Genomic DNA, 24516 nt, shown 5'->3' on the forward strand with positions numbered 1-24516 from the left:
TATAATTGGAAATATATTCTTCAAAATTTAAGTCGTCTCTAATAGCATAAAAAAATCAATAAATGAATAAAATAAAATAAGTCAAAATGATACTAGGCTGCTAGAAGCTGTGGACTGTAAAAAGTAATAAATAAAAATGAATTTAACAGCTTAAAAAAAAAAAAGAACAAAATACCAAACACGGAACGTTTATGGCTCAAAATCCCTCTTCAGCCAACATATCTTTCCAAGATTTTTCTACAGAGAGGACAGGACCTACAAAATATTCCTTTCGTCAATCTGGAATTTAGTTTTGTTAATAATGTCTTTATTGTTTTTTTTGGTTAATGCCTGAAGAAGGGTTTTGAGCCCATAATGTTCCGTGTTTGGTAGTTTGTTCTTCATTTTTTTTTTTGAAGCTGTTATATACATTTTTGTTTATTAAATAAATAAAATACAGATTTAAAGAATTAAGGAAAATGGGGTAAAAATTTTTTTTTGTGCAATGGAAGAACATGAAATTATAAAAAAAAAATATATTTCAGTTGTATTTTTTTCTTTTCATCATAGCTTTTTTATGTCCATAAAAGGAATGGCAATAGACATTTATGAAGTCATTTAGACATAAATGATTTACACAACTCAATCTTCCACCCTAACTCCGTATTTCCTATTTTGAGATATTAAGGATTATTTCCCCTAAAATTTCTAATTCGGTCTATTACTTTATCATATCTAAACCTAAAATTAACACAAATCTTGGGAAATTTTTGTACCAGATGATGCTTAAAACAAAGTTTACGTTTCAATTTATCTCATGAAGGAAAAATATCAAAAAGTAGAAAAATCAAGTTAACGAGTTTTGAAAAACTAGCCTTCATCTATATATATATATGGGTAGTACCACTCCCCCACCCTTCTCAATCCCCATCAATGAATAGGCACCTCTGACTCTACCTCCATTGGTATTTTGATTAAATATATATATTATGTCTAATTAATCTTTGATTAGGACTCGTAGTGTCTTTTTCCGTCCACATACAACATGGCCTCTGGAAAGAGAAAGAAGAAGAAACAAATTGCTTTGCTGTGTAATAAACTGATTAAAAAACCAAAAATATTGGCATTCTATAAATAGGATAGGGATTAAAAAAATAAAAATTTTCAGATATTTATACTGTCGTTACTCTCTTTGATTTTGTTTCCCTCCCCCTCCCCTCCCCATTTAATTTTGATGCCTTGCTCAGCGCATAGTTGAGTGCTTGGAAAAGACTCTTTACTCACATTCTCTCATCGTTGCTCAGGTGTAAAATGAGTAGTTGGCCGTTAACAGCATTGTCTCTGTCGAAAAAATTGTAATATTACCTAGCAGGAGTCATATCTCGTTCTATATGTTATGTAATACTGTTGGTCAGGAACCTTTTGTAAAGCAATTTGAGAACATCAAGTAAAATTTTTTAAAAAAAAGATTAAACGCCAAACCAAAATGAATCTTTTTTTGTTCCACCTACCTGCATACGATTTGGGCAGGACTTGAGGAAGTGTTACAACGCCTGTGTCGAACGTGAACTGGAAATCATTGGTAACTTCTCTGTCTCCAGTTTCTGGGTTCACAACTTCGGCATGGACCTTGACCTGGAGGTCGGAGCCAAGGGTAAATACAATCTGTAATACAAAAATTCAAGTGTCAAAGAGGTGGGATAAGTGAATCTGATTCGATTCAATGTGTAATGAACAAAACAGAAATATATTGAGTCAATAATCAAAAGGGATCCATTGCATATCGTGACAGGGTGATCTAGATGTCAAACTTTGTACTTTGTGTGGCTATGTGGTGTAGTGGTATGACACTTGCTTTTGGATTGAAAGGTCCTGGGTTCGAGCCTCGCTCGGCGCATAGTTGAGTCCTTGAAAAAGGCTCTTTACACACATTTCTCACCGTACTCAGGTGTAAAATGAGTACCTGGCTGTCAACAGCATTGTCTCTGTCGAAAAAATTGTAATATCGCCTAACAGGCGTCATGTCTCGTTCTACATGTTACGTGTTGCTGTTGGTCAGGGACCCCTTGTAAAGTGATTTGAGCACGTTTAGTGGATATTGCGCTATATAAAACCTCAAGTTAAAGTTCAAGTCATGTAAAAAAAAAAAATTGATTTTATAGTTCAAAATATAAAATTTTGGTTCAAACCCCAAGTTGCATGAGTCTGTCATCTGCATTTTTTGCCAAATTGGGACCTAAAATTTGCCAAATTTTGCCCAAAAAAACCCCCAAAATTTGCCAAGAAATTTGCCAAAACATTTGCGGAGGAGAACTTAGCGTTTCAGTTAAAATTAACATGCGATACAGAAAAAAATATATATAAAAGACAATTTATTACATTTAAGAAGGCTACATTATGGATAGCGCTGTTACAAAGATTTTAAAGGATCATTATCCGTAGAGAGTAGCTTCCCTTGGTTTGGGCCCAGGCAAAGCTGCAACATTTCTCAAGTTCCGCACTTTTTTTTCGTTATTTTGTTTTCGCTTCTTTTTTTCCCCAACATTTGCCACGCGATTTGCCAATTTCCCCAAAATTTGCCACGATTTGCCAATTTTGGGAAATTTGCCAAAATTTGCGGATCGCCCAGATATTTGCAGCCGCAAATTGCCATTTGCGGCTGCAAAAAATGCAGATGACAGATGAGTTCCAACGAAATTCCTTTGTGAATAGGAAGACTGTACAAGTAGCAGGTCGTACAAAAAATTTTTTTAGTGTTGTTCTCCAGTAAGTAAGTAAGGGGAAGAGTGAAATAATAGTCTTAGTACCTGAGAAGACAAGAAGAGCAAAGAGCCAATTTCCACTGGTCTCCGGAATACAATGTCATCTACCGTCTTACACATTGGGGGATGCTTCTTGCTGAAGAAAACAAAATGAAAATAAATATAAATAAACTGAGGTTTTTATTCCAAACAAAAAAAAAACAAAAAAAAAAAATAAATTTAAATGTAGTTTTGGGAGAAATTAAGGACAAATGGATACTGATAATGATGATAATAATGACTATTGTGGTGGAGGTGGTGGTGGTGTTGATGATGATGTTGATGAAGATAATGATAAAGATCATGATGATCATGGCAATGTTTATTTCAGACTTCTTTTGGGTAAAACATAAACCTTTTTCCAACAGACTGCTTAGAAAGTTGGGAAACTATAATAAAATAAATAAATACCCTTTGCAATCCGATTCATCACTTTTCAATTCAAATGTCCGTAAAGAAAATTAAAGTCAATTTCAGAGCTGACTGTTTCCCTCTCAGCCAAGGACTCCAGCAAAAGTAAAAACAAGTCTTCCCATTCCAAGACAAAGACAGAAAGAAACTAACAAAACAGCTCAGCTATTGGGGGATAGAAGATACAGCAAGCCTGGCCTTCGTAAAGTTATGGCCTGATACTGACCAAAAAATGACGTCAAAATGCCAGTCTTTTGCCACAAAAGAAAACAAATCGTGAGTTGTATTCAATAGTTCAACCAATGAAATAACTTGTTTCCATGAGCTCTACTAACGACACCTCACAAGGCGGTGCAAAAACCAAATAATGACGTCAAACTGCCAGTCCTTTTGGATTTCAGTATCAGGCTATAACATAACGATGGCTACGCAGCAAGTGATCTCCTGCCCACCATAGGATGTCATTGAAAGGACCCCATCCAGTCACAACGCAATGTTCTATCACTATCAAATGCTCTGTAATCTCTAGACCAAATACCATGATGAGTGCAAGTGATGAAGGGTGGTTGCCGTGAGACAAGCTCTGAATATTAGTCTGCTGGCTGCCATCCAAATCCAAATATTTACACAAACAACAAGCACTTACACTTACACATAAAAAGGAACAGACAAAATATAACAGCTTAATAAAAGAACAAAATATCAAACACAGAACATTTCAGGATCAAAACCCTTCTTCAGCCAAAAATTAAAAAAACAAAACAATAAAAACATACATGACTAAAAAACAGATCGACGACAATTTGTTGTTGGCTGAAGAAGGGTTTTGAGCCCAAAATGTTTCGTGTTTAGTATATTGTTCTTTTATTAGCTTTATATTCATTTTTGTTTATTACTTTGCCACTTACGCATGTAAACTGGCATTGGTCCAAGCCAATTCGTATGCTTTTCTCATCAAGAATCCACCAAAAATCTTGTTGTAGAGATTCCTTTGCTGAAAACAATGAAACAAAAAACAACAACTGTAAAAAATACACATAGTCTCATTACTATCTGGTGGTCCTGATAGATCAGTTGGTAAAGCACTCGCTTCACAGGCAAAAGGGACCGTAATCGATCCCGGGTGCAGCCGAGATTTTTTTTTTCTGTCCACCCAGCAGTGAATGGGTAGCTGAGTCTTTTAGATTTGGCAGAAAGTACTTTGCGCTAGACTAGTGTCCTATCCAAAGGCTAGCAAGCAATTGCTATTGTCCAATTCGTGCTATAGAAACCGGGATAAACTCCAGCTCCGTGGGTTGAATGGGTCTGAGGGACTACTCATTACAATCTATGCTAGATAAAGATCTGAAAAAAGTGTGTATGAAACAGTGCCAGACAAAGCAAGAAAGAAAAAATACAAGATGAAAAAACCCCATCCTATCTGACACCGGTGCCTGCTCCTTAATGTCTCACCATGTATGCTATCTGCTTATGTCATGTTTTGGAGATATTAGTATTCGAACAATAAAAAGCCATTTGGTCTATAGACTTTTGTAAAACACAGAAGGACACAGAGACCATTGCAATGGGGGGGGGGGGGGGGGGGAAAGAAAACCCCCAAAAAAACCATTTCTTTTGTTCCAGATAATTTGACAATTGACACAAAGACCATTGCAATGGGCATAAAAAACAACATATCTTTTTTTCCAGGTAATCTGACAATTGACACAAAGACCATTGCAATGGGAAAAAAAAACAACATATGTTTTGGTCCAGATAATTTGACAATTAAATTGAGCTTTTATATATATAGTGCAATATCCACAAACATGCTCAAAGCGCTTTACAAGGATAATTGACAAAAAAAGACCATTGCAATGGGCAAAAATAAAAACAACATATCTTTTGTTCCAGATAATTTGACAATCGACACAAAGACCATTACAATGGAAAAAAAAACAAAAACAAATCTTTTGTTCCAGATAATTTGACAATTGACACAAAGACCATTACAATGGAAAAAAAACAAAAAACAAATCTTTTGTTCCAGATAATTTGACAATTAAAGTGAGCTTGTATATAAATTGATCTTTTATATAGTGCAATATCCACTAAACATGCTTGAATCGCTGTACAGGGACAATTGACACAAAGACCATTGCAATGGGCAAAAAAAACCCCGACATATCTTTAGTTCCAGATAATTTGAGAATTATATCGTAGACTATACAAGTACAGATTTGTCGGATGTTGCTGTGTCTTTTGTTCTGTTTTTATTTACTTGGAACATGGAAGGAGGAGGGGGGGGGGGGGGGGGGGGGAGATCAAGAGATGATAGAGTGGTAAAAGCATTGGACAATCTGCAGTTCAAATGAAACTGGCTTCAAATTCTGCTAGGGAGGTTTTGTTTTGTTCTTAGGCATTTTTTTGTCACTGGGAATGAAACTTAATAATTCCCTTTGCTAACACTTTGTTTGAGATTAATAAAGAGAATTATATATTTTTGGCAGATCTTCGACTGTTTTTGGCTTTGTTAAAGTGGAAAATGGTGGTTGGTCTGTTTATTCTATTTATATATTTTCTGCATTACGGCTAGGTTACTCCAGTGTTTCCTTGGAACAGATCTTAAAAACTGATTTCCCTTGAGGAGGAATGAAGGTTTGTTATTTGTTGGGTTTTTTTTTTGTTTTGTTTAAAAAATTTTTTATTGATTCTGTCAATAAATTCTGCCCACCTCGGGTTGACAAATGGTGAGGGTTTTCAGGATTGTCTCTTCCATCCACACTGTATTCGGGGGCTTTATTCTTGATTTGAGCGTGCCCGACCTGCGGATGACATAATGTATGTTTATGTCTTTTTGAGAGTATCTCCCTTATAACAATTTGGGTTAACAAGGATGCAAATAAGTACAGGTCGTTTCTAGTCAAACCACAGAACTGTCTGGTTTTAAAATGTAAAGATAAAGGCAACAAAAAAAAAAGCCTGAAAAGTTTAGAAGCCTGTATTCTCACGATTATAAAATGATGTAAATCTAAAATTTTAACATAATAAAACCCATTTTATTGAAATTTAAGAACTCAATTTTTCAGGAAAACATGGTTGAAAATTTTGAAATCCTTTACCGTTTAAACAAACACACTGCATTTTTGCCTTATTGAAGATTTTGGGATGAAACTTTCAAATCCGGATCTGTCGATCTCCCATTTTGCTTTAATTCTTTCGAATTCACCCTCATTGAAAATTGAAAATCGAATTTGTTCGATTTTCCATGCATATGAACTCGAGTGAGTTGATGACTTTGCATAGCCTTTTTTTTCCCTGATCCAATTGATTTTCTAATGTCTTGAATACTGATTAGCTCTCATGCATTTTGAATTGACTCTTTTTAACTCTATATCCATTGTAGAACCTTTATAAACCATGTTATATTGGATGTAAGTAACTTGTGTTCGAGCCTCGCTCGTCGCGTAGTTGAGTCCTTGGAAAAGGCTCTTTACTCACGTTCTCTCACCATACTTATGTGTAAAATGAGTACCTGGCTGTTAACAGCGTTGTCAGAAAAAAAATTGTAAAATTGTCTAACAAGCATCATGTCTCGTTCTACATGTTACATGTTGCTGTCAGTCAGGGACCTTTTGTAAAGCGCTTACTTTGAGCATGTTTAAAGGATATTGCGCAAAATTGAAAAAAACAACTAAAAAAGCTTATTAAAAGACCCAAACACTTATGTTATGAATTACTACAAGTTATTGTTATTATTGTTAGTTGATTTCCGGGTTAAATCTTTACTTTCACTTTTGACATGTTCGTTGTGGGCCATCCATCATGTAAAAAAAAAGAAAGAATAATAACTTATGACATGGAACTAACCAATCTGCAATCGTTCTTATTTTCAACCCATCAAGGTATATAAATATATTATAACTTACTTCGTTTTTGTTTGTTTTTTGTTTTTAAGGGTTTTACGGTGCTTGCAACACATTAAGGTCATATCAGCGCCAGTAAAAAGGAAGAAAATGGGATAGTAAAAAGTTCTAGAATTACAATAAAGCATCCAAGAAAAGGGAAGACAAAGGGGATTTGGTTCAAATAAGAAACAGGTGTAGATTCCAAAAGCACTCTATCAAAGTACTTAGTTTGAGATCACTAAAAGTCTCATCCAGACACAAGCACAGGTCCCTGCTAAGAGGAACACACTTGAATGTTTTACAAATCATATATAATATAAAGAAAGCATAATACAGTGCATAACAGAGAGACGATTTACAAGGAAAAAAATATCATCTCCCAAAACAATAACTATGCATTCGACTGTTTCCCTCCCAGCCAGGACTCCGACCAGGGCCAGGAAAAAACCAAGTAATCTCATTCCAAGACAAAGACAGAAAGCATGTTGGAAAACAGATATAAGGGGATAGAAGACACAGTATGTACCTCCCTGCCCGCTATGGGAGGTCAGGATCCCCACCCAGATAACTTACTTCAAGTCAACGGTGGACAAGAACAAATCATGAATAATGAGCTTCTCCTCTTCAGACGGCGGAACTTTGAGTAAAGACTTGAGTCCTTCTGCCACCCGCCTGGCTTTGCTTTCTGGTAAGAAATAGAATAATAACTCTCAATATTGCTTTGCTTGTTATTTAAGGGTTTTACGGTACTTGTGACACATTTAGGTCATTTAAGCACTAGTAAAAAGGAAGAGAATGGCGATAGTCAAAAAATTCTCAATGTCTATAACAACTCATTCTATATGTCTAGTTTTGTTATCCGGTAAGACGAAAATTTTATTTGAAGAGCACTACTCATAGTGCGCTAACAAAGATATTGTAAGAAATTCAATAGCTCTCAATATTGCTTTGTTTGTTATTTAAGGGTTTTACGGTACTTGCGACACATTTAAGTCATTGTGTGTGGGATAAGTGAATCTGAATCGATTCAATGTGTAATGAACAAAAGAGAAATATACTGAGTCAATAATCAAAAGGGATCCATTGCATATCGTGACAGGGTGATCTAGATGTCAAACTTTGTACTATGTGTGGCCATGTGGTGTAGTAGTATGACACTCGCTTTCGGATTGGAAGGTCTTGGGTTCAGTACATAACGGAGTCCTTGGAAAAGGCTCTTTACTCATATTCTCTCACCTTACTCAAGTGTAAAATGAGTACCTGGCCGTTAACAGCATTGTCTCTGCCCGAAAAAAAATAATATCGCCTAACAGGCGTCATGTCACGCCCTACATGTTAAGTGTTGCTGTTAGCCAGGGACCCAGTGTAAAGCGCTTTGAGCACTTTTGTGGATATTGCACTATATAAAAGCTTAAGTTTTTTTGGTTCTTTTTTTAAAAGCGCCAGTAAATAGGAAGAAAATGGGATAGTCGAAAAATTCTCAATATCTAAAACAAATTCTATGTGTCTAGTTTTGCTATCTGGTAAGATGAAAAAAAATATATAAAAAGGACTACCTACAGTACAGGAACAATGATATTGTGAGAGATACAATAAAATTAACCAAACATGCTTTTTATTTCAAAATATCGGACTTTCTTTTCTTTTTTTTTCTGGCAAAGTGTTCTAAATTGAGAGAGAAAGTGTGGTAAATCCAATTTTAGCGAACTGCTTTGTAGGTATGGGGGTCCAAATAGCTCAGTTGGTAGAGCACTCGCTTCACAAACAAAGAGACAGTGATTGATCCCGAGTGCAGTCGAGATTTTTTAAAATGAGCTCCCCCTGTCCATCTAGTGGTGATTGGGTAGCTGGGTCTGTTAGATCTGGTGGAAAGCACTTTGCAATAGACTAGCTTCCTATCCAAAGGGTAGAAAGCAGTTGCTGTTTTCCGTTTCCCCACTATAGAAACGGAATAAACTCTGGCTCCATGATGAGGATAATCAGCCCTGAAGGACTACATGGCACGTATACATTTAATATAACTCGTTCTATATGTCTGGCTGTAATTTCTGGTAAGACAAAATAACTCAATATTCAATATAACTCATTCCGATAACTTCATTAAGGGACAACAGTAACTGATTTAAAAAAAAAAAAAATACTATAAGACAAAGTCTTGAAAAGTTAAGGACTTGAGAATGATGGCCTGAAATTTAAATCTCAGAATAGAAAAAAAAAATTAAAATTCAAGGGAATGTCATTTATGAAAAGAGGATAAAACTCAATAAGATTTACACGTGTGTATGGAGTAAATCATTAAAAATCGTTTAAATCAAAACAATAAACAAATAGCTGCGTTCATTTTATTTGTTCTTTCCTGCCCCCCAAAATTAAGACCTAATATACGGTTTGTTATTTACTCTTACCCTCTCCTTTTTTGAAAAGCTCCTTTTCCTCATCTGATTGAGGGTCAAGAGGGCTGACTACAGCTGCTCTGGTGAAAGAGTGGAAGGACGGTTGGGTATAGAGGTTGAGATGGGAGAAAAGGTGGGGAAAATTGTGCAATGTATAATTAATTTTGATGTTTAATTTCATGAATGAATCATAGGGCATTCATATTCATACTACAAATAATTCAAAATTAACGCTTAGGTCTCAATAATAACCATTACTGCACCAGGTGAGAATTGTAATATCGCCTAACAGGCGTCATGTCTCATTCTACATTTTACGTGTTGCCATTGGTCAGGGACCCTTTAAAAGTACTCTGAGCACATTTAGTGGATATTGCACTATACCTATATATATTTTTTTTCAAAAAGCTCAAAATTGACGTTACAGACTAAAAAGGAAGAGGAAGAAGAGTCTTTGGTTCTTACTTTTTGGTCAAAGGATTCCGAGCCACAAATAGATATTTGGCTGTAATCAACCTTTGCAATGAATCCCCACTTGCCTGTAATTTTGAATGAATATAAAAAAAATATACAAAATAAACAATCGTGTTTCTGCCTGAAAGAAGTATTAATAGTTGATAAATGATAAAAACGATTTTCTTAACATAAACTTTTTCAACATATTTGTGTTAGTTAAATAATTTAGAGACCTTGAAATTTTACCACATGTTGTTGTCTTTAAAAAAAAAAAATAAATAAAAAATTTTTTCTTTATTTCATCCCATAGGGAAACTTGGTCTTTAGGGTACATTCCAAAGGAAATCTGGAATAACCCAGACGTCAGCCGCAGTGCAACGCAGCAAACTGAACTAGGGTGAGGTGACTTGCTTAGGGCCACACAATGCAGCGGGTTTTCGAACTCTGTACCTTTCAGGATATGAAGCAAAAAAACGTACCACTGAGCCATGCTGCCCCATGTTGTGCTGTGGCATGGCATTGATGACTGAACAATAAACTTACAAATAATAAATATGGCCAATAACTGGATAGTCCAGGCATTCTATCTTTGGTTAATATAACTGTTGCTATTTGAAGCTTTAAGAAATGAATACCAATATATAATAATAATAATAATAATAATAATAGTAATAATAATAATAATAATAATAATAATAATAATAATAATAATAATAATAATTGTAATAATAATAATCATAATAATAATAATAATAATAATAATAATAATAATAATAATAATAATAATAATAATGCTGAAAAGTTATATAGCTCTATAGCTCAAGAGACATCAACCTCTAAGCGCTCATATATAACATAGGGGAATATAAACTTCTTTTCGGAAATTACATATCTTCTATCTCATTTTATAATTAACCTTGGATACCGTTGTTTGTTTTTAAGGTTTTTGCACTGCTTGCGATAAATATAAGCCATATCAGCGCTGGGATAGTAAAATATTTTTTTGAGAATTACAATTAAAGCACTTGAGAAAAAGTAAGACAACGGGGAATTGGTTTAAATAGGGAACAGATATAAATTCCATGAGCATACCGTTAATGTGGTTAGTGTGAGATTACCCAAGAGTCTCATAATCAGGAAACCAGCACAGTCTCCAATGTTCACAAGATATGTTCAAAACAAGAAATAGAGCAGAGCATGGGTGAAAGTTACTCAATGATATTAATCCTGCAAAGGCAGGTGCTCAGAAAAAAAAATCCTGCAACTACCAATAAGAGGGAAAAAAAGAAGTGCGGTTAATTATATAAATGCCGGTTTTTTTCATTTTCGAATTCCGGCCAGACAAAAAAAAAACGGCGAGACCTCTTTTTCAAAAATAAAAATCCGGCCATGCCGGATTTTTCCGGCGAACTTTCACCCATGAAACAGAGAGATGATTTACAAGGAAAAGAAATTACAGGCCTAATATTTCCTTCCCGTCGATTCTGCTTTTAAGTAATGAATTTAATATTTTCATTGTTTTGTGGGGGTTTTTTTTTTGGTTGATGGCTCAAGAAGGGTTTTGAACCCAAAACATTCCATGTTTGGTAATTTTCTTTATTTTTAGAAGCTGTTATATTCATTTTTGTCTTCGTATTTTAGAGAGAAAAAAAAAAAACATCATAAAAAAGTCAGATGAACAGTAGTGACCTGTGACATGTGCATGGTACACTCCATGGACGATCGTCCTACCCAAGTCACGTTGCCATCCAGATAAATGTCTTTCATAGGAGAGATGGGGGTCCTTGGGGAGATATCTACCAATGAAAGGAATTAAAACAATGTTATTTTTCATCTTTGTAGGTAAATGAGCGCTTGAACGATGTGTATGTCATTGTGTGGGTGTGTGTGTGCGCGCTCTTGTATAAATATGAACATGCATGTGTCAGCAAATGTTTATAATGATGTTTTGCAATTTTGTGCATCCAGAGCTGTTTTGTCAGCGGGATTTTTGGGCCCTATAAGAATAAACTTCTATTACTTATTTTCTTCTTTTCTTTTTTCCAGATCAAAGCAAAGCATGTTTTTTTCTATTTTGGGTCAAATTGTCATTCAAACAGAGCCATTAGGTCCATGGAGCTGGAGTTTATCCCGGTTTCTATAGTGTGATACGAACAATAGCAATTGCTTGCTACCATTTGGATAAGACATCAGTCTATCGCAAAGAATTTTCAATCAGATCTAACAGACCCTGCTGACCTCAATCACTGGTGGGTGGTCAGAAAAAAAATCTTGACTGGACTCGGGATCGACCTCAGTCCCTTTGCGTGTGAAGCGAGAGCTCTACCAACTGAGCTATAGGGACTCCCTCAATAATGCAATGAATCTGGTAAATTAATTAATGTAAAAATCTAACGCATATACAAACACGTATATGTTGTATTTCACTCCGATATCTCTGTTCTCCAAGCTGAGAAAACAAATATTGCTTCTCTAACTTAAAATAAAAATCAAACTGAATATTTCGAGTTATCGAATCATTTGAAAACGATATGCGTCATTTTGGGTTTGTTTGTTTTATTTTTTTGCTGTTTTATATAATAATGTACTTTATTCATCCAAAAGGAAATTTTTGTACAGACGTATAAAATGCCGACAATGATACATACATAAACATAACATACGTAAATATAATGTGGTAAAGTAAGATTTGGTAATAGGTATATATAGTGTAATAATATTGTAGGCTGTAAGAATAATTAGTGTAAATTAAGGGACATACAGATTATAAAAGTGTAAAGATATGAATATAAATATCTAGAAAAGGTATATTGTTGTCAACATATAAGAAAAAAAAAGATCAGTAAAAAGCTAAGAATTAGTTACAGTATAATACTATTGTAAATTGACTGAGAAAAATTACATAGTATAAATTACATGGCACATAATGTAGAATAAAAAGATCAATAGAAAAGTTGTAGTAAGCGATTTTATAAATTGATGTTTAAAAATTGTGGGTATGGAGTAATTTTAAAGAAAAGGTTTCAAAGTTAAAACAGATGTAGAAAAAAATTTATAAATTATTTTCCTTATTAAAAATTCTGCAACTGTGAGGTAAAAAGGATCGGAGGTATATATGTATATATGTAATTTAAATACAATGCACCTGTTATTTCATTGACCAACTGATCTTTGTAATGTCGTGATTTTTATACGACTTTGGTATAACCGGCATAGTTTCTTTAACCAAAGGAACATTTTAAACAACATGTCTTGTTATTTCCTGCCCTCCCTATACCCCTTGTCCCTCGAAGATGAAAGCAAAGGACAAACTAACCAATTCTGTCAACCAAGGCAGTCACAAATGCAAAGGGAGATTTCTGTTCCAGCCCAAGATGTGGGTCTCTGTTGTGTTTGTAGCAGATCAAACCTGAGAATATAATATATAAATAAATAAATAAAAACAAAACAAGACAAAATGTGATCATTTATCTACTAACTGATGTATACATATATCCAGGTCTGACATCTGAATGTAATTATGGGCCGAGTTTACTTATCCGAACAAGATGGGCCTAGTTTAACATTGTTGTAATGGACAATATATTAATATATAAATTTAAAGATTTCCTTGCAACGATAGCCCCATAATAAATTGGGTTATCAGACCTACAAATAGATTGCACGTCGCTACAAACCAATTTATCCAGCCTTGACTTGTTTAATTTTTCAACAATTGATTTATTAATTAACTGTCTATTATTATTATCTTACTTTACTTATACATTCATTTGTGCCATCTATTTATCATTTCATTTATCTCCCAAGAGAGGAAAAAGCAAACATCGGAAAAAAACACATTAAAGAGTTTATTAATATTATTATTATTATTATTATTATTATTATTATTATTATTATTATTATTATTATTATTATTATTATTATTATTATTATAACACCATCATTTATTATTACTTTTATCATTATCATCATTATTATTACTATATAAACCTTTAACAATGATCAGGATTGTTGACTGATTTTGATATTAAGCATCGGTCTTTAGCAATCACCACATTTGATAGTTTAAACATTATTCTTTAAGTAAAAAGATGTAAATAAATCTTAATTAACGCAAAAAAAAAAAAAAAGAAGAGAGAGAGAGAGAGGAGAGAGAGAGAGAGAGAGAGAGAGAGAGGGAGAGAGAGAGAGAGAGAGAGAGAGAGGGAGAGAGAAAATGAAAACATTCCATACACATGATACCAGTAAATTTTTGACAGAAAAAAAAAAGCGAGTCATTACCAGCCATGGTGTCGAAGTCTTCAAGCAGACGACCAAATCTCATCATCTTCCTCAGGGTGAGGTATTTCTCCCGCTCTTTGGCATTGTCGCCAAGCGGAATGATGGCCTCTGCATAGCTGTCTGATGGTTTTCGGAGTGGCAATTTGTCTTGGCATTCCACAATGGGCTGCATGACAGCACCGCCGCCAGCTACGATTTTATCCGATCTATAAAACAGACACAAAAGATCTCCTACTGAATATAACTGGTAAATTGCAACGGGTACAAAATTCAGCAGCTCGCATAGTATATCGAAAAAGAAAATAAATCGACCATATCACCCCACTTTGGAACAGTTGCACTGCTTCCTGTCTGCGATAGGACAGATTACAAAATGTTTTATTAGTTTTCAAATGCCTTAACATTTTACCCCCATTTATCTATCTGAACTAATAAACCATAAGCCTTGGACCAAATGGCACCACTCTATTATTTGTATCAAAATGCAAGTTAAAATCTTTTGGTGATCGCTCTTTTCAATAATATGGCCGTAAACTCTGGAATACCTTGCCGCAACCCATTAGAGAAATCGAGAATAACTCAAAATTTAAATCTGATTTAAAAACCCACTTTTTCACAACTCATTTTATACCATGCCAACAGTAATTTTTATATAGTATTACTTAAGCAATTTGTATTTTGTTTCCATTTTTAATTTTGACTACCTATGTTCATTACGTCACTCATTATCTGTAAAGTGCTTTGAAATGTTTGGTACATGGAAAGCAGTCATCAAGTGTCATTTATTATTATTATTATTATTATTATTATTATTATTAAAAGAAGTTCAATCAAAAAAGAAAGACACCAACAACTAGTTTTATAAATTTAGAGTGGTTAGACGGTGAGATGGCTGAGTGAATTGCACTGTCACCTGGGAGACACGTGTTTGGTATCCCATATTTTTTCCCGTGAGCAAAAGACTGCCCCTATTGTGTCACCTTGCTGCAAGTGATACCTAGCTTATCTCGGTCCATATCTCTACAGGCCATTGTTCCTTCTTCTAGGGTGATTTCCAGACACCATCATATCGGATTGTTACAGTCGTAGAGAAACATAATAACGTGCAGAAATGCATTATTTCAACAAGTGCACATTAATTAGATCATATATTTTTGTTAACTGATTATTAAAAAAAAAAAAGTCAAGTAGGGGAAAACACTCTTACCCCCATTCTGTACGTGTTCCAACCATGTTGGTCAACTGGTTTCGCACTAAATTTGGAGAGAAAAAAAATAAATAAATAAAATCATGCAATTTTTAAATGCTGAAAATAAAGGTTTTAATATATTTTTATTTTAAGTTTGGCCATGTGAAATCTTTCTCTCAAGATTAAACTTTTAGCTAATACCTTTTCCCTTGCTTCTCAGAAATATTCTTTTTTTTTAGATCTGTTTGTTTCTTTTTTAAGTAATGTTTTTTAAATGTTCAAAACTTGAAAATCTGAATCTCCATATAGCCTACGTAAATCAACAAGTAATTGTATTTTTAAAATAGTTTATGGAAAACTGGAGTGTTTATGGAATGTGTATGTGTTAAAAACCACAATTATCAAGTAAAAAGCGTGTTTCAACCATAGACTGATGTGTAGACTAAATAAAAGATTTTATCAAAACATATCAAATTATGAAAATAAAACAATAAACTGTTTCAAAACCTTCAGCAATGGTCAGGATCTTTGACTGGTTTTGATGTGTAGCCTCCGTTGAAAGCAATCGCCATGTTAGGCTATTTAAAGTACTAGCAAAAGGCACATGATGCTTCAAGCAAGATTGTTTTATGACATCACCAAGCAGTGATGGGACATAGTGGACTTTTTGAAGGACGCCTGCCATTTCCTGGAAAAGAAAATAAAGAATTATAATGTTTAATTAATAAAATATAAGAATGTCACAGGGGTGGCATCTGCCTCTTTCCATAATATATTCAAAATTTATAAAGTAGTGTAATTTTTCTTTTTGTTAATGGATTTTGTTCATGGGGTAAATTGGACCTAATTAACAGGTTAACACCCTGGCTTTATGAGCCTTATATGTTTGCAGAGTTTTAACTCTTTTCTTTTTAATTCTTATCTGGACTTCCAATTGATCCATGATTTTGTCATCAAATAAAGCGGGTTTAGACTACCTGTTGATAGTTACTACAATCATAATTTTGATTTGCATTAATTTTATGCAATTAGCAATCATTAAAATATTAAATAAACAAAAAAAACAACAACAAACAAACAAGCAAAAACTATACTGCCACGGAAGACTGAGTCCGATTAATGGGTTGATTGCACATGCGCATTGGAATTTGAGTCCGAAAAGTCACGGGATATTATTCAGACTCGAGTACGGAAAGCGGCAGTCTTATTAAAAAGTTAAGATTCAAGAAGTTAAATCACGTGCCATTACTGAAATTTTGATTTACAAAATTCTATTTTATTAATTATCCAAAAGATATCATAATTTGGCATTGATTTATTATCAAAAATAAAAAAAAAACAAACGATGGAGTAATTCGCCCTGAAGAAAATAAGGCATAAATCATTAAAACCCGTCCATAAACAAAAAAAACTATGGAACTTTTTATGAGACCCATCACTTTCAAAAGATTTTAAAAATCGGGTCACAGCCACTAGCCACTAGTACTAGGCCATTTGATTTGTCATTTATCAGCTCACTGCAGGAGTGCCAAATGGACATTTTCCAAAGTACCTAATAATGGTCAATTTGGCCACACACGTGGCCATTTGCATGTCCACCCCTGAACCAAGCCTGTCCTCACTGGACAGGCTATATTTTACATTCATTCAGGCTCAGGACTCAGGGCACCGTGAACGTAGCCACTGGAGTCATGAATTATCAGGGAAAAGTTGAGAAAACTGTCAATCGGAACGAATGACAATTGAACAATCATAAAGCCAATGAACATTTACCGTATTAATTTGCCTTCGCTAGCCCGTAAAAATTGGATATTGTAAAAAACATAAGATCTAGATCTAGATAGGTATTAATTGTCCTTGCATCATTCATCCATAATTTAGATACACCACTTTCACTTTCTCTTGGCAACTATCAACTATTATCAACTCCAACTTCCGCTTACTGTGAGAAAGAAAGCGAAAGTAGTCTTGTGGGATGGAAGGGGGTGGGGTGGTTCGAAAAATTAAAGGAACTCGAGGATTGAGTGAGTTAATTAAAAGTTATTCCAACACTCTCATTGGAAAACCCTATCATTTCTTAGTAAATACGTACTCGTTGAATAATCATTTGAAAGCGTTGATTTCTTTGTATTCATTAAACGAGATATCGATATTTTTATCGTATTTATATCATTGTTTTTCCCATTGTCAATATAATAAATTAATATGTCACATAATAATAAAGGATGGTACAACATGATTTATATATACAGGTCTGACAACCCAAATTGTTGTAGGCTCATTGCTCTTGTAATGGAAATACTCTCAAATCAACGCAACATATAATGTCCATTAAAACAATGTTGAATCAAGCCCATTGTTGCGTTCATTGGGTTATCAGACCTGGAAATATCTGCACGTTGGTCACATATCTATTGTAAAATTACAGACTATAACGTTTTCAACTGAGGAGAGATCAAGACCAACATGCCATTGGGGTTTCATATAAATATCCAGGCCAAAATGATATTAGATACTCGCTTTTCGTCATGTGCAAAAGTGCAAGATATTGTGTGCTATTATTATCATTATCATCATCATCATCATCATCATCATCATCATCATCATCATCATCATCATCATCATCATCATTATTATTATTATTATTATTATTATTATTATTATTACTATTATTATCATTATTATCATTATTATTATTATTATTATTAATAATAATAATAATAATAATAATAATAATAATAATAATAATAATAATAATAATAATAATAATATTACATATTATTTACGAGTTATCTGGCGGACAGAATAGGTGACTATTTCAATTAAAAAGTATATTAAAAAGTTTGCAACTTGAGACTCGACCTTCGTTTCATGACCTAAGAATAGAATCGTGTCTCTCCCTACTCAAATAATAATGTGTGTGTATCGATTATTCAAAAACTGCAATTCAACACGGGTGATAATGGCTTTACAGAGGAGATACAACCGTAGGATATTCACTGTTCTGCCGTTTTGTGGGGAAAAAAAACATCCCTCTAAATAGAATGACGTTGACGTAACTCGTGTCTTTGGATTGTTTTTTGCCATCCACGTTTTTGGGTAATTCTCACTTAACTGTGTTAACTCACTCAACCCTAACACCGACTATATCCGTAGTTTACCTGGGTTATTTATACCCCATGCCTATTTATTACATTTTTATGAGGCGTAGTATCAAAGCTAATGTTTTTAGTTTTTACTTATTAATGATAGTTGAATAAAACTATCAATGTATGTTCATTTTTAATACATTTTTTTTCCAATTTTGAAAAGTAGCAAAAATCTCTAGGATTGAGTGAGTTAACCAGACTATAAACGTTCAAGGTTACACATAGTTTTGTGTGTTGGTCCGTTATACTTCCGGATGGCAATGTTATGAGCTTCTTGGCCAAGCGCATACTATCTATATTTTAATAAATTTGGCCAGAAAAATCGTCCTTCGAATAATATCGATCGATTTAAATGATCCTCATCTTACCAAAAACTCTCAAACCTGGGACTTCGCGAAACTATGTGTAAGCTTGAACTTTTATAGTCAGATTGATAGAATTTAGTGAGTACTATTAAAAATTAAAATGGCTGTCTAAAAACAATAACAAAAAGTTGAGTGACGTCAATGTCATTCCTTCTATTAGCTTCACAGTCATGCTGTCCGGCTAACAACGTGCACATACTTGCAGGTCTGATAACCCAACATTGTTGTAATGGCGATGATCTATAGATAGTTCGATGATGACGTCACTCAGGTCTTTGTTATTGTTTGTTTTGGGTTTTTTGTTGCCATCCACGATTTTGAGTAATTCTCACTAAACTGAATAACCAGACTATAAAAGTTAATGATTACACAGAGATTTGAATATTACCTTTCTATCTGCTCGAAGTCATTGAGAAATGTGCTCAAATTCAACCACATAGTGAAAAATGTTCACAGCTTTTGAAATATCGAACATTTCGATTGGTCATTTTGTTCAAATTGATACATGGTTTGTTTACAATGTTCATGTTCATGGAGACTATTTGGACATATCTTAAGGAGAGACAGAAATATTCCAGCTAATAAGCAATGGCGTTTTTCTACAAAGGCAGACCCATACCAAGCATATTATACACTACGATAAATAAAGACCTCAAGCGCCTAGACTACACACAAGAACTGAGATGCGAAAAGGATTTAGAACACCTGAGATCCATCGCAGCAGACCGTCCGTCATCAGTGGAAAGAACTCACTCAACAAATCCGATAAGCTGCCAAAGCGTCCCGGTCCGCAGATTAGGAGGCGATCGGCAGTAAATAAGTCAAGTCAGGTGTTTTTAGGTTCATGGGATGTTCTATAGATAGTTCGAAGATGACGTCACTCAGGTCTTTGTTATTGTTTTATGCCATCCGAGTTTATGAGTAATGCTCACTGAACTGTATTAAACCGACTATAAACGTTCATGGATACATACAATTTTGTGTGTTGGTCCGTTATACTTCCGGATGGCAATGTTATGAGCTTCTTGGCCAAGCGCATACTATCTATAGATAGTATGCAGATGACGTCACTCAGGCCTTTGTTATTGTTTTTGCCATCCGCGTTTGTGAGTTGTTCTCACTAAACTGTATTCACCAGGCTATAAAAGTTCATGGTTACACAGAGTTTGTGTGTTGGTCCGTTATACTTCCGGATGGCAATGTTGTGAACTCCTTGGCCAAGCGCATTCTATCTATAGGATCGATTTTTGATTTAAAAGAACAGGTAGGTTAGTCAAAAAGAGTGCCCACACTTTGCAGCGCTGTACTGCGGCTGACGCCTGGGTTGTTCCAATCTTCACTTGGAATAGATCCTAAAGAAAAAGTTCCCCCTTAGGGATGATAAAGGGAATTTATTATTATTATTATTTTTTTAAAAATTATTTTAAAAATTAGCTCATAACACTTTTTTTTTAAATGAACTTTTATATAGAGCAATATTCACTAATCGTGCTCAAAGCGTTTTACAAGGGATCCCTGGCCAACAGCAACACATAACATGTAGGACGAGTCATGACACCTGTTAGGCGATATTACAAATTTTTGGGACAGAGACAACGCTGTTTTACGCCTGAGTACGGAGAGAGAATGTGAGTAAAGAGCGTTTTCCAAGGACTCAACTATGCGCCGAGTGAGGTTCGAACCCAGGACCTTCCGATCCGAAAGCGAGTGTCTTACTACGACTAGACCACATAGCCGGTACTTTGGGTTATCAGACTTGCCAATATGTATACCTCGCACCAGCGTAGTATCAGTTTGACGGAGTGGTTCTCATATTCCATTTTATGTATGTATAAATAATTGATATCAAATACGAGATGCATTTTCAGCAACATAATTTTATCCAGTAAACAAACGCTGGCTTATTTTTGGTGTATTAATAATACAACCGTACTCTGGAAAAACCTATATTTTAAATTTTGGCCAGAAAACTCGTTCTTCAAATATCGATCGATTTAAATGACCCTCATCTTGGAAAAAAAAAAACAACTCTCAAACCTGGGACTTCGCGAACTCCCAGGTTTGAGAGTTGTTTTTTTTTTTTCCAAGATGAGGGTCATTTAAATCGATCGATATTTGAAGGACGAGTTTTCTGACCAAATTTTAAAATATGAGTTTTTCCAAAGTACGACAGAATACATAGTGGCTGTTACAGTCTGGCTAGTCGTAGTGAAAGAAAAGAAGCAATATTATTATATCTCATTGACACAGCTTTACCACCAAAACGACTAGACACAAAAGTTCGTTTCAAAAGTCATACATTCAAGATAAGAAGTGTTTATCTTTATAACGGTTTGTTGGATTGCATGCAGATAAAGTTTAGTCTGATTGATAGAATTTAGTGAGCACTAATAAGTAACAGAGAGATGATTGACGTCAATTTCATCCCATCTGTAGATAGATCGAAGATGACGTCACTCAGGTCTGTGTTATTGTTATTGTGCCATCCACGTTTATGAGTAATTCTCACTGAACTATATTAACCAGACTATAAAAGTTCATGGTTACACAAAGTTTTGTGTGTTGGTCAGTTATATTTCCGGATGGCAATGTTGTGAGCTTCTTAGCCAAGCGCATAGATAGTATGCGTTTGGCTAAGAAGCTCATAACATTGCCATCCGGAAGTATAAGGGACCAACACACAAGACTGTGTGTATCTATGAACGTTTATAGTCAGGTTAATACAGTTCAGTGAGAATTACTCATAAACGCGGATGGCAAAAAACAATAACAAAGACATGAGTGACGTCATCTTCGAACTATCTATAGATAGTTCGAAGATGACGTCAATCAGGTCTTTGTTATTGTTTTTGCCATCCGCGTTTTATGAGTAATGCTCACTGAACTGTATTAACCTGACTATAAACGTTCATGGATACACACAGTTTTGTGTGTTGGTCCGTTATACTTCCGGATGGCAATGTTATGAGCTTCTTTCTTAGCCAAGCGCATACTATCTATAGCCTGACACTGGCAAAAAAATGACGTCAAAATGCCAGTCTTTGGCAATAAAAGAAAACAAATTGTGAGTTGTATTCAATAGTTCAACCGATGGGACTTGTTTCCATGAGCACTACTAACGACAACTCACTAGGGGGTGCAAATACCAAATAATGACGTCAAAATGCCAGTGTTTTTTGGTTTCAGTGTCAGGCTATAACTTAACGATGGCTACGATAAACGTTTATAGTTTGATCAAACTCGTCCTTCAAAATCGATCGTTTTAAATGACCCTCATCTTGGCAAAAACTCTTAAACCTGGATCTTTTAGAAAGATCTCGCGATGTCACAGGTTTGAGAGTTTTTGTTAAGAAGAAGGTCATTATAATAATCTATCAATATTTGAAGGACAAGTTTCCTGGTCAAATTCTTCAATACTTGCCTTTTCAGAGTACTACAGTTAATTGGTGAGGCTTAAAATAAAAGAAAACAAAACAAGAATAATTCATAAAAACTGGAAGTTGTGAATTTCTCTCTATTGTGTTCCATAATATAGATAGTATGCGCTTGGCTAATTAGTTCACAACATTGTCATCCGGAAGTATAAAGGACTAACACACAAAACTTTCTGTAACCATGAACGTTTATGGTTTGGTTATTACAAATTAGTGAGAATTACTCATAAACGAGGATCATCATCATCATTGCCTTTTTCACCCTGGGTCAGGGTATAGGCCACAGACAAACAGTTTCCATCCTTCTCTATCCTGAGCCAACTTTTTTATCTCATTCCAGGTCTTACCACTTCTCTGTATATCAGCTTCTTTAATTCTTCTCCATGTTCCTCGTGGCCTTCCCCTTGATCTTCTGCCCTGAGGGTTCCAGTCCAATACTTTCTTTGTTATAGTTGAGTCATTCTTTCTAAGCGTGTGTCCAATCCACCTCCATCGTCTTCTTCCTATATCCTCTCCTACTGGTTTCTGCTGTGTTCTTTTCCATACTTCTTCATTTTTTATTCTATCCATCCATTTTATTCTGAGTAGCTTACGCATGCACCTGTTTACAAAAATCTGTACCCTCCTTATACATGCCTGTGATGCGTTCCAAGTTTCACATCCATACAGTAGGACAGACTTCACGTTTGAGTTGAAAAGTCTTAGCTTTAGTTGAAGGGAGATATCTTTAGTTCTCCAAACTCTGTTCAAAGATGTGAATGCAGCCTGTGCCTTTCCTATTCGTGCTTTCACCTCTGCTTCCGTGCCTCCATCCTTGTCAATTATACTTCCGAGATAGCAGAAAGTGTCTATATCTTCGAGTTCCTGATCTTTTACTTTGATCTGCTCCCTTTGACGCGTACCTATCCTCAAGACCTTTGACTTTGCAGGGTGTATTCTTAGACCAATTGATTCCGAGAGGCTGTTTATAATTGTGGTTTTTGTTTGCATCTGGTCCTGGGTGTGGGACAAAAGAGCCAGATCATCTGCAAAATCCAGATCATCCAACTGTGTCCAGGGGGTCCACTGTATCCCATTTCTTCTCCCTTTGGAGGTTTCCTTCATTAGCCAATCAATGGCAAGGATGAACAGGAATGGAGAGAGCAAGCATCCCTGCTTGACACCAGTCTTAATTTCAAAGCTGTCAGTCAGCTGATCTTCATGTACAACCCTGCAACTTGATCCTTCATACATTTCCTTAATGAGGTTTACTATCTTTTCAGGGAGTCCATAATGTGCCAGAATTTTCCACAATGTTGCTCTGTCAATACTGTCGAAAGCCTTCTCGTAATCCAGAAAGTTGACAATAAGAGGAGAGTTCCATTCTATAGACTGTTCCACTATGACTCGCAGAGAGGCAATCTGGTCGGTGGTTGAACGGTTTTTCCGAAAACCTGCCTGTTCGTCCCGCAGTTTAGCATCTGTTGCATTCTTAATTCTCTCTAAAATAATACGGTTGAAAACCTTTCCTGGGATAGAAAGAAGAGTGATGCCTCGATAATTATTACAATTACTGAGGTCCCCTTTCTTTGGAAGCTTGATAAGATGTCCTTCCTTCCAATCCTTTGGGAATATCCCGTCATTCCAGATTCTCTCAAATAGTGGGTGCAGGGCCTCAGCATTTCTTTCCGCATCAACTTTTAGAGCCTCCGTGGAATCTGGTCTGGTCCAGCAGCTTTCCCCCTTTTCATCTTGTTAATGGCACCCACAATCTCTGCTATCGATGGTGGATCACAGCTAATTGGTAGCTCATTCCTTGCAGGCAAAATTTCTGGCTGGTTGTCTGGTGGTGGTCTGTTCAGAAGGCAGTTGAAATGTTCCCTCCATCGTTCAGATTGAGCCTCTTTTCCAAAAATAGTTTTCCCATCTTTGTCTTTGACTGGTACCTCTGGTTTCCCATATTTTCCAGCAAGTGTCTTGGTAGTTTGATAAAGGATCCTCATGTGTCCTCCAGTCGCTGCTGCTTCTGCTTTCTCTGCAAGTCTGTTCATGAATGCTTCCTTGTCTTTCTTCACAGATCTTTTGACTTCCTTAGCTATGGCTCGATACTGCTCTTGTGCATCCAGTCTTGAAGCCCTTGTTCGGCTTGCATTCACTTGTTCCTTCCTTGTTCTCCTCTTTTCAATAAGGTC

General features: G+C 35.2%; 2 protein-coding genes across 3 annotated transcripts in view; one reads left to right on the forward strand and one right to left on the reverse strand.

Moving 5' to 3' along the window:
- Positions 1 to 383: 383 nt before the first annotated feature.
- LOC144980507 (acyl-coenzyme A thioesterase 9, mitochondrial-like) lies at positions 384 to 17331 on the reverse strand. Its single transcript, XM_078928141.1, has 14 exons — positions 17171 to 17331; positions 15905 to 16085; positions 15416 to 15461; positions 14209 to 14414; positions 13244 to 13336; positions 11617 to 11723; positions 9937 to 10010; positions 9484 to 9551; positions 7652 to 7763; positions 5905 to 5995; positions 4100 to 4185; positions 2787 to 2877; positions 1491 to 1644; positions 384 to 1031 (listed from the first exon to the last, which is right to left on the reverse strand). The coding sequence occupies exons 2-14, from the start codon at positions 16080 to 16082 to the stop codon at positions 988 to 990; spliced, it is 1350 nt and encodes a 449-aa protein (XP_078784267.1). The 5' UTR covers positions 16083 to 16085; positions 17171 to 17331; the 3' UTR covers positions 384 to 987.
- A 57-nt stretch (positions 17332 to 17388) lies between these two features.
- The window catches only part of LOC144955908 (neutral cholesterol ester hydrolase 1-like), a 51498-nt gene continuing 44370 nt past the window's right edge, over positions 17389 to 24516 (forward strand). The window contains exon 1 of one of the 2 annotated variants that reach the window (XM_078886170.1): positions 17389 to 17421. The gene's annotated coding sequence lies outside the window, so the exon portion shown is untranslated. Of the gene's footprint in view, positions 17422 to 21147; positions 21243 to 24516 lie in introns of those variants that run through there. The other variant, XM_078886172.1, reaches the window with a different exon arrangement.

This window comes from Berghia stephanieae, chromosome 10 (genome assembly GCF_034508935.2).
Source record: "Berghia stephanieae isolate SIO BIC M18660-M18661 chromosome 10, UCSD_Bste_1.3, whole genome shotgun sequence".
NCBI classification, from domain to species: Eukaryota; Metazoa; Mollusca; class Gastropoda; order Nudibranchia; family Aeolidiidae; genus Berghia; species Berghia stephanieae.

What these genes read in the sequence shown, in the direction of transcription:
- LOC144980507 (XM_078928141.1), bottom strand. Translation starts at nt 16,082, where the DNA reads ATGGCAGGCGTCCTTCAAAAAGTCCACTATGTCCCATCACTGCTTGGT. An exon ending in TGCCTTGGTTGACAGAATTG is followed by an intron (nt 11,724 to 13,243) that starts GTTAGTTTGTCC and finishes TTTCATTGGTAG; the next exon opens with ATATCTCCCCAAGGACCCCC. An exon ending in ACCAATGCCAGTTTACATGC is followed by an intron (nt 2,878 to 4,099) that starts GTAAGTGGCAAA and finishes TGTTTTCTTCAG; the next exon opens with CAAGAAGCATCCCCCAATGT.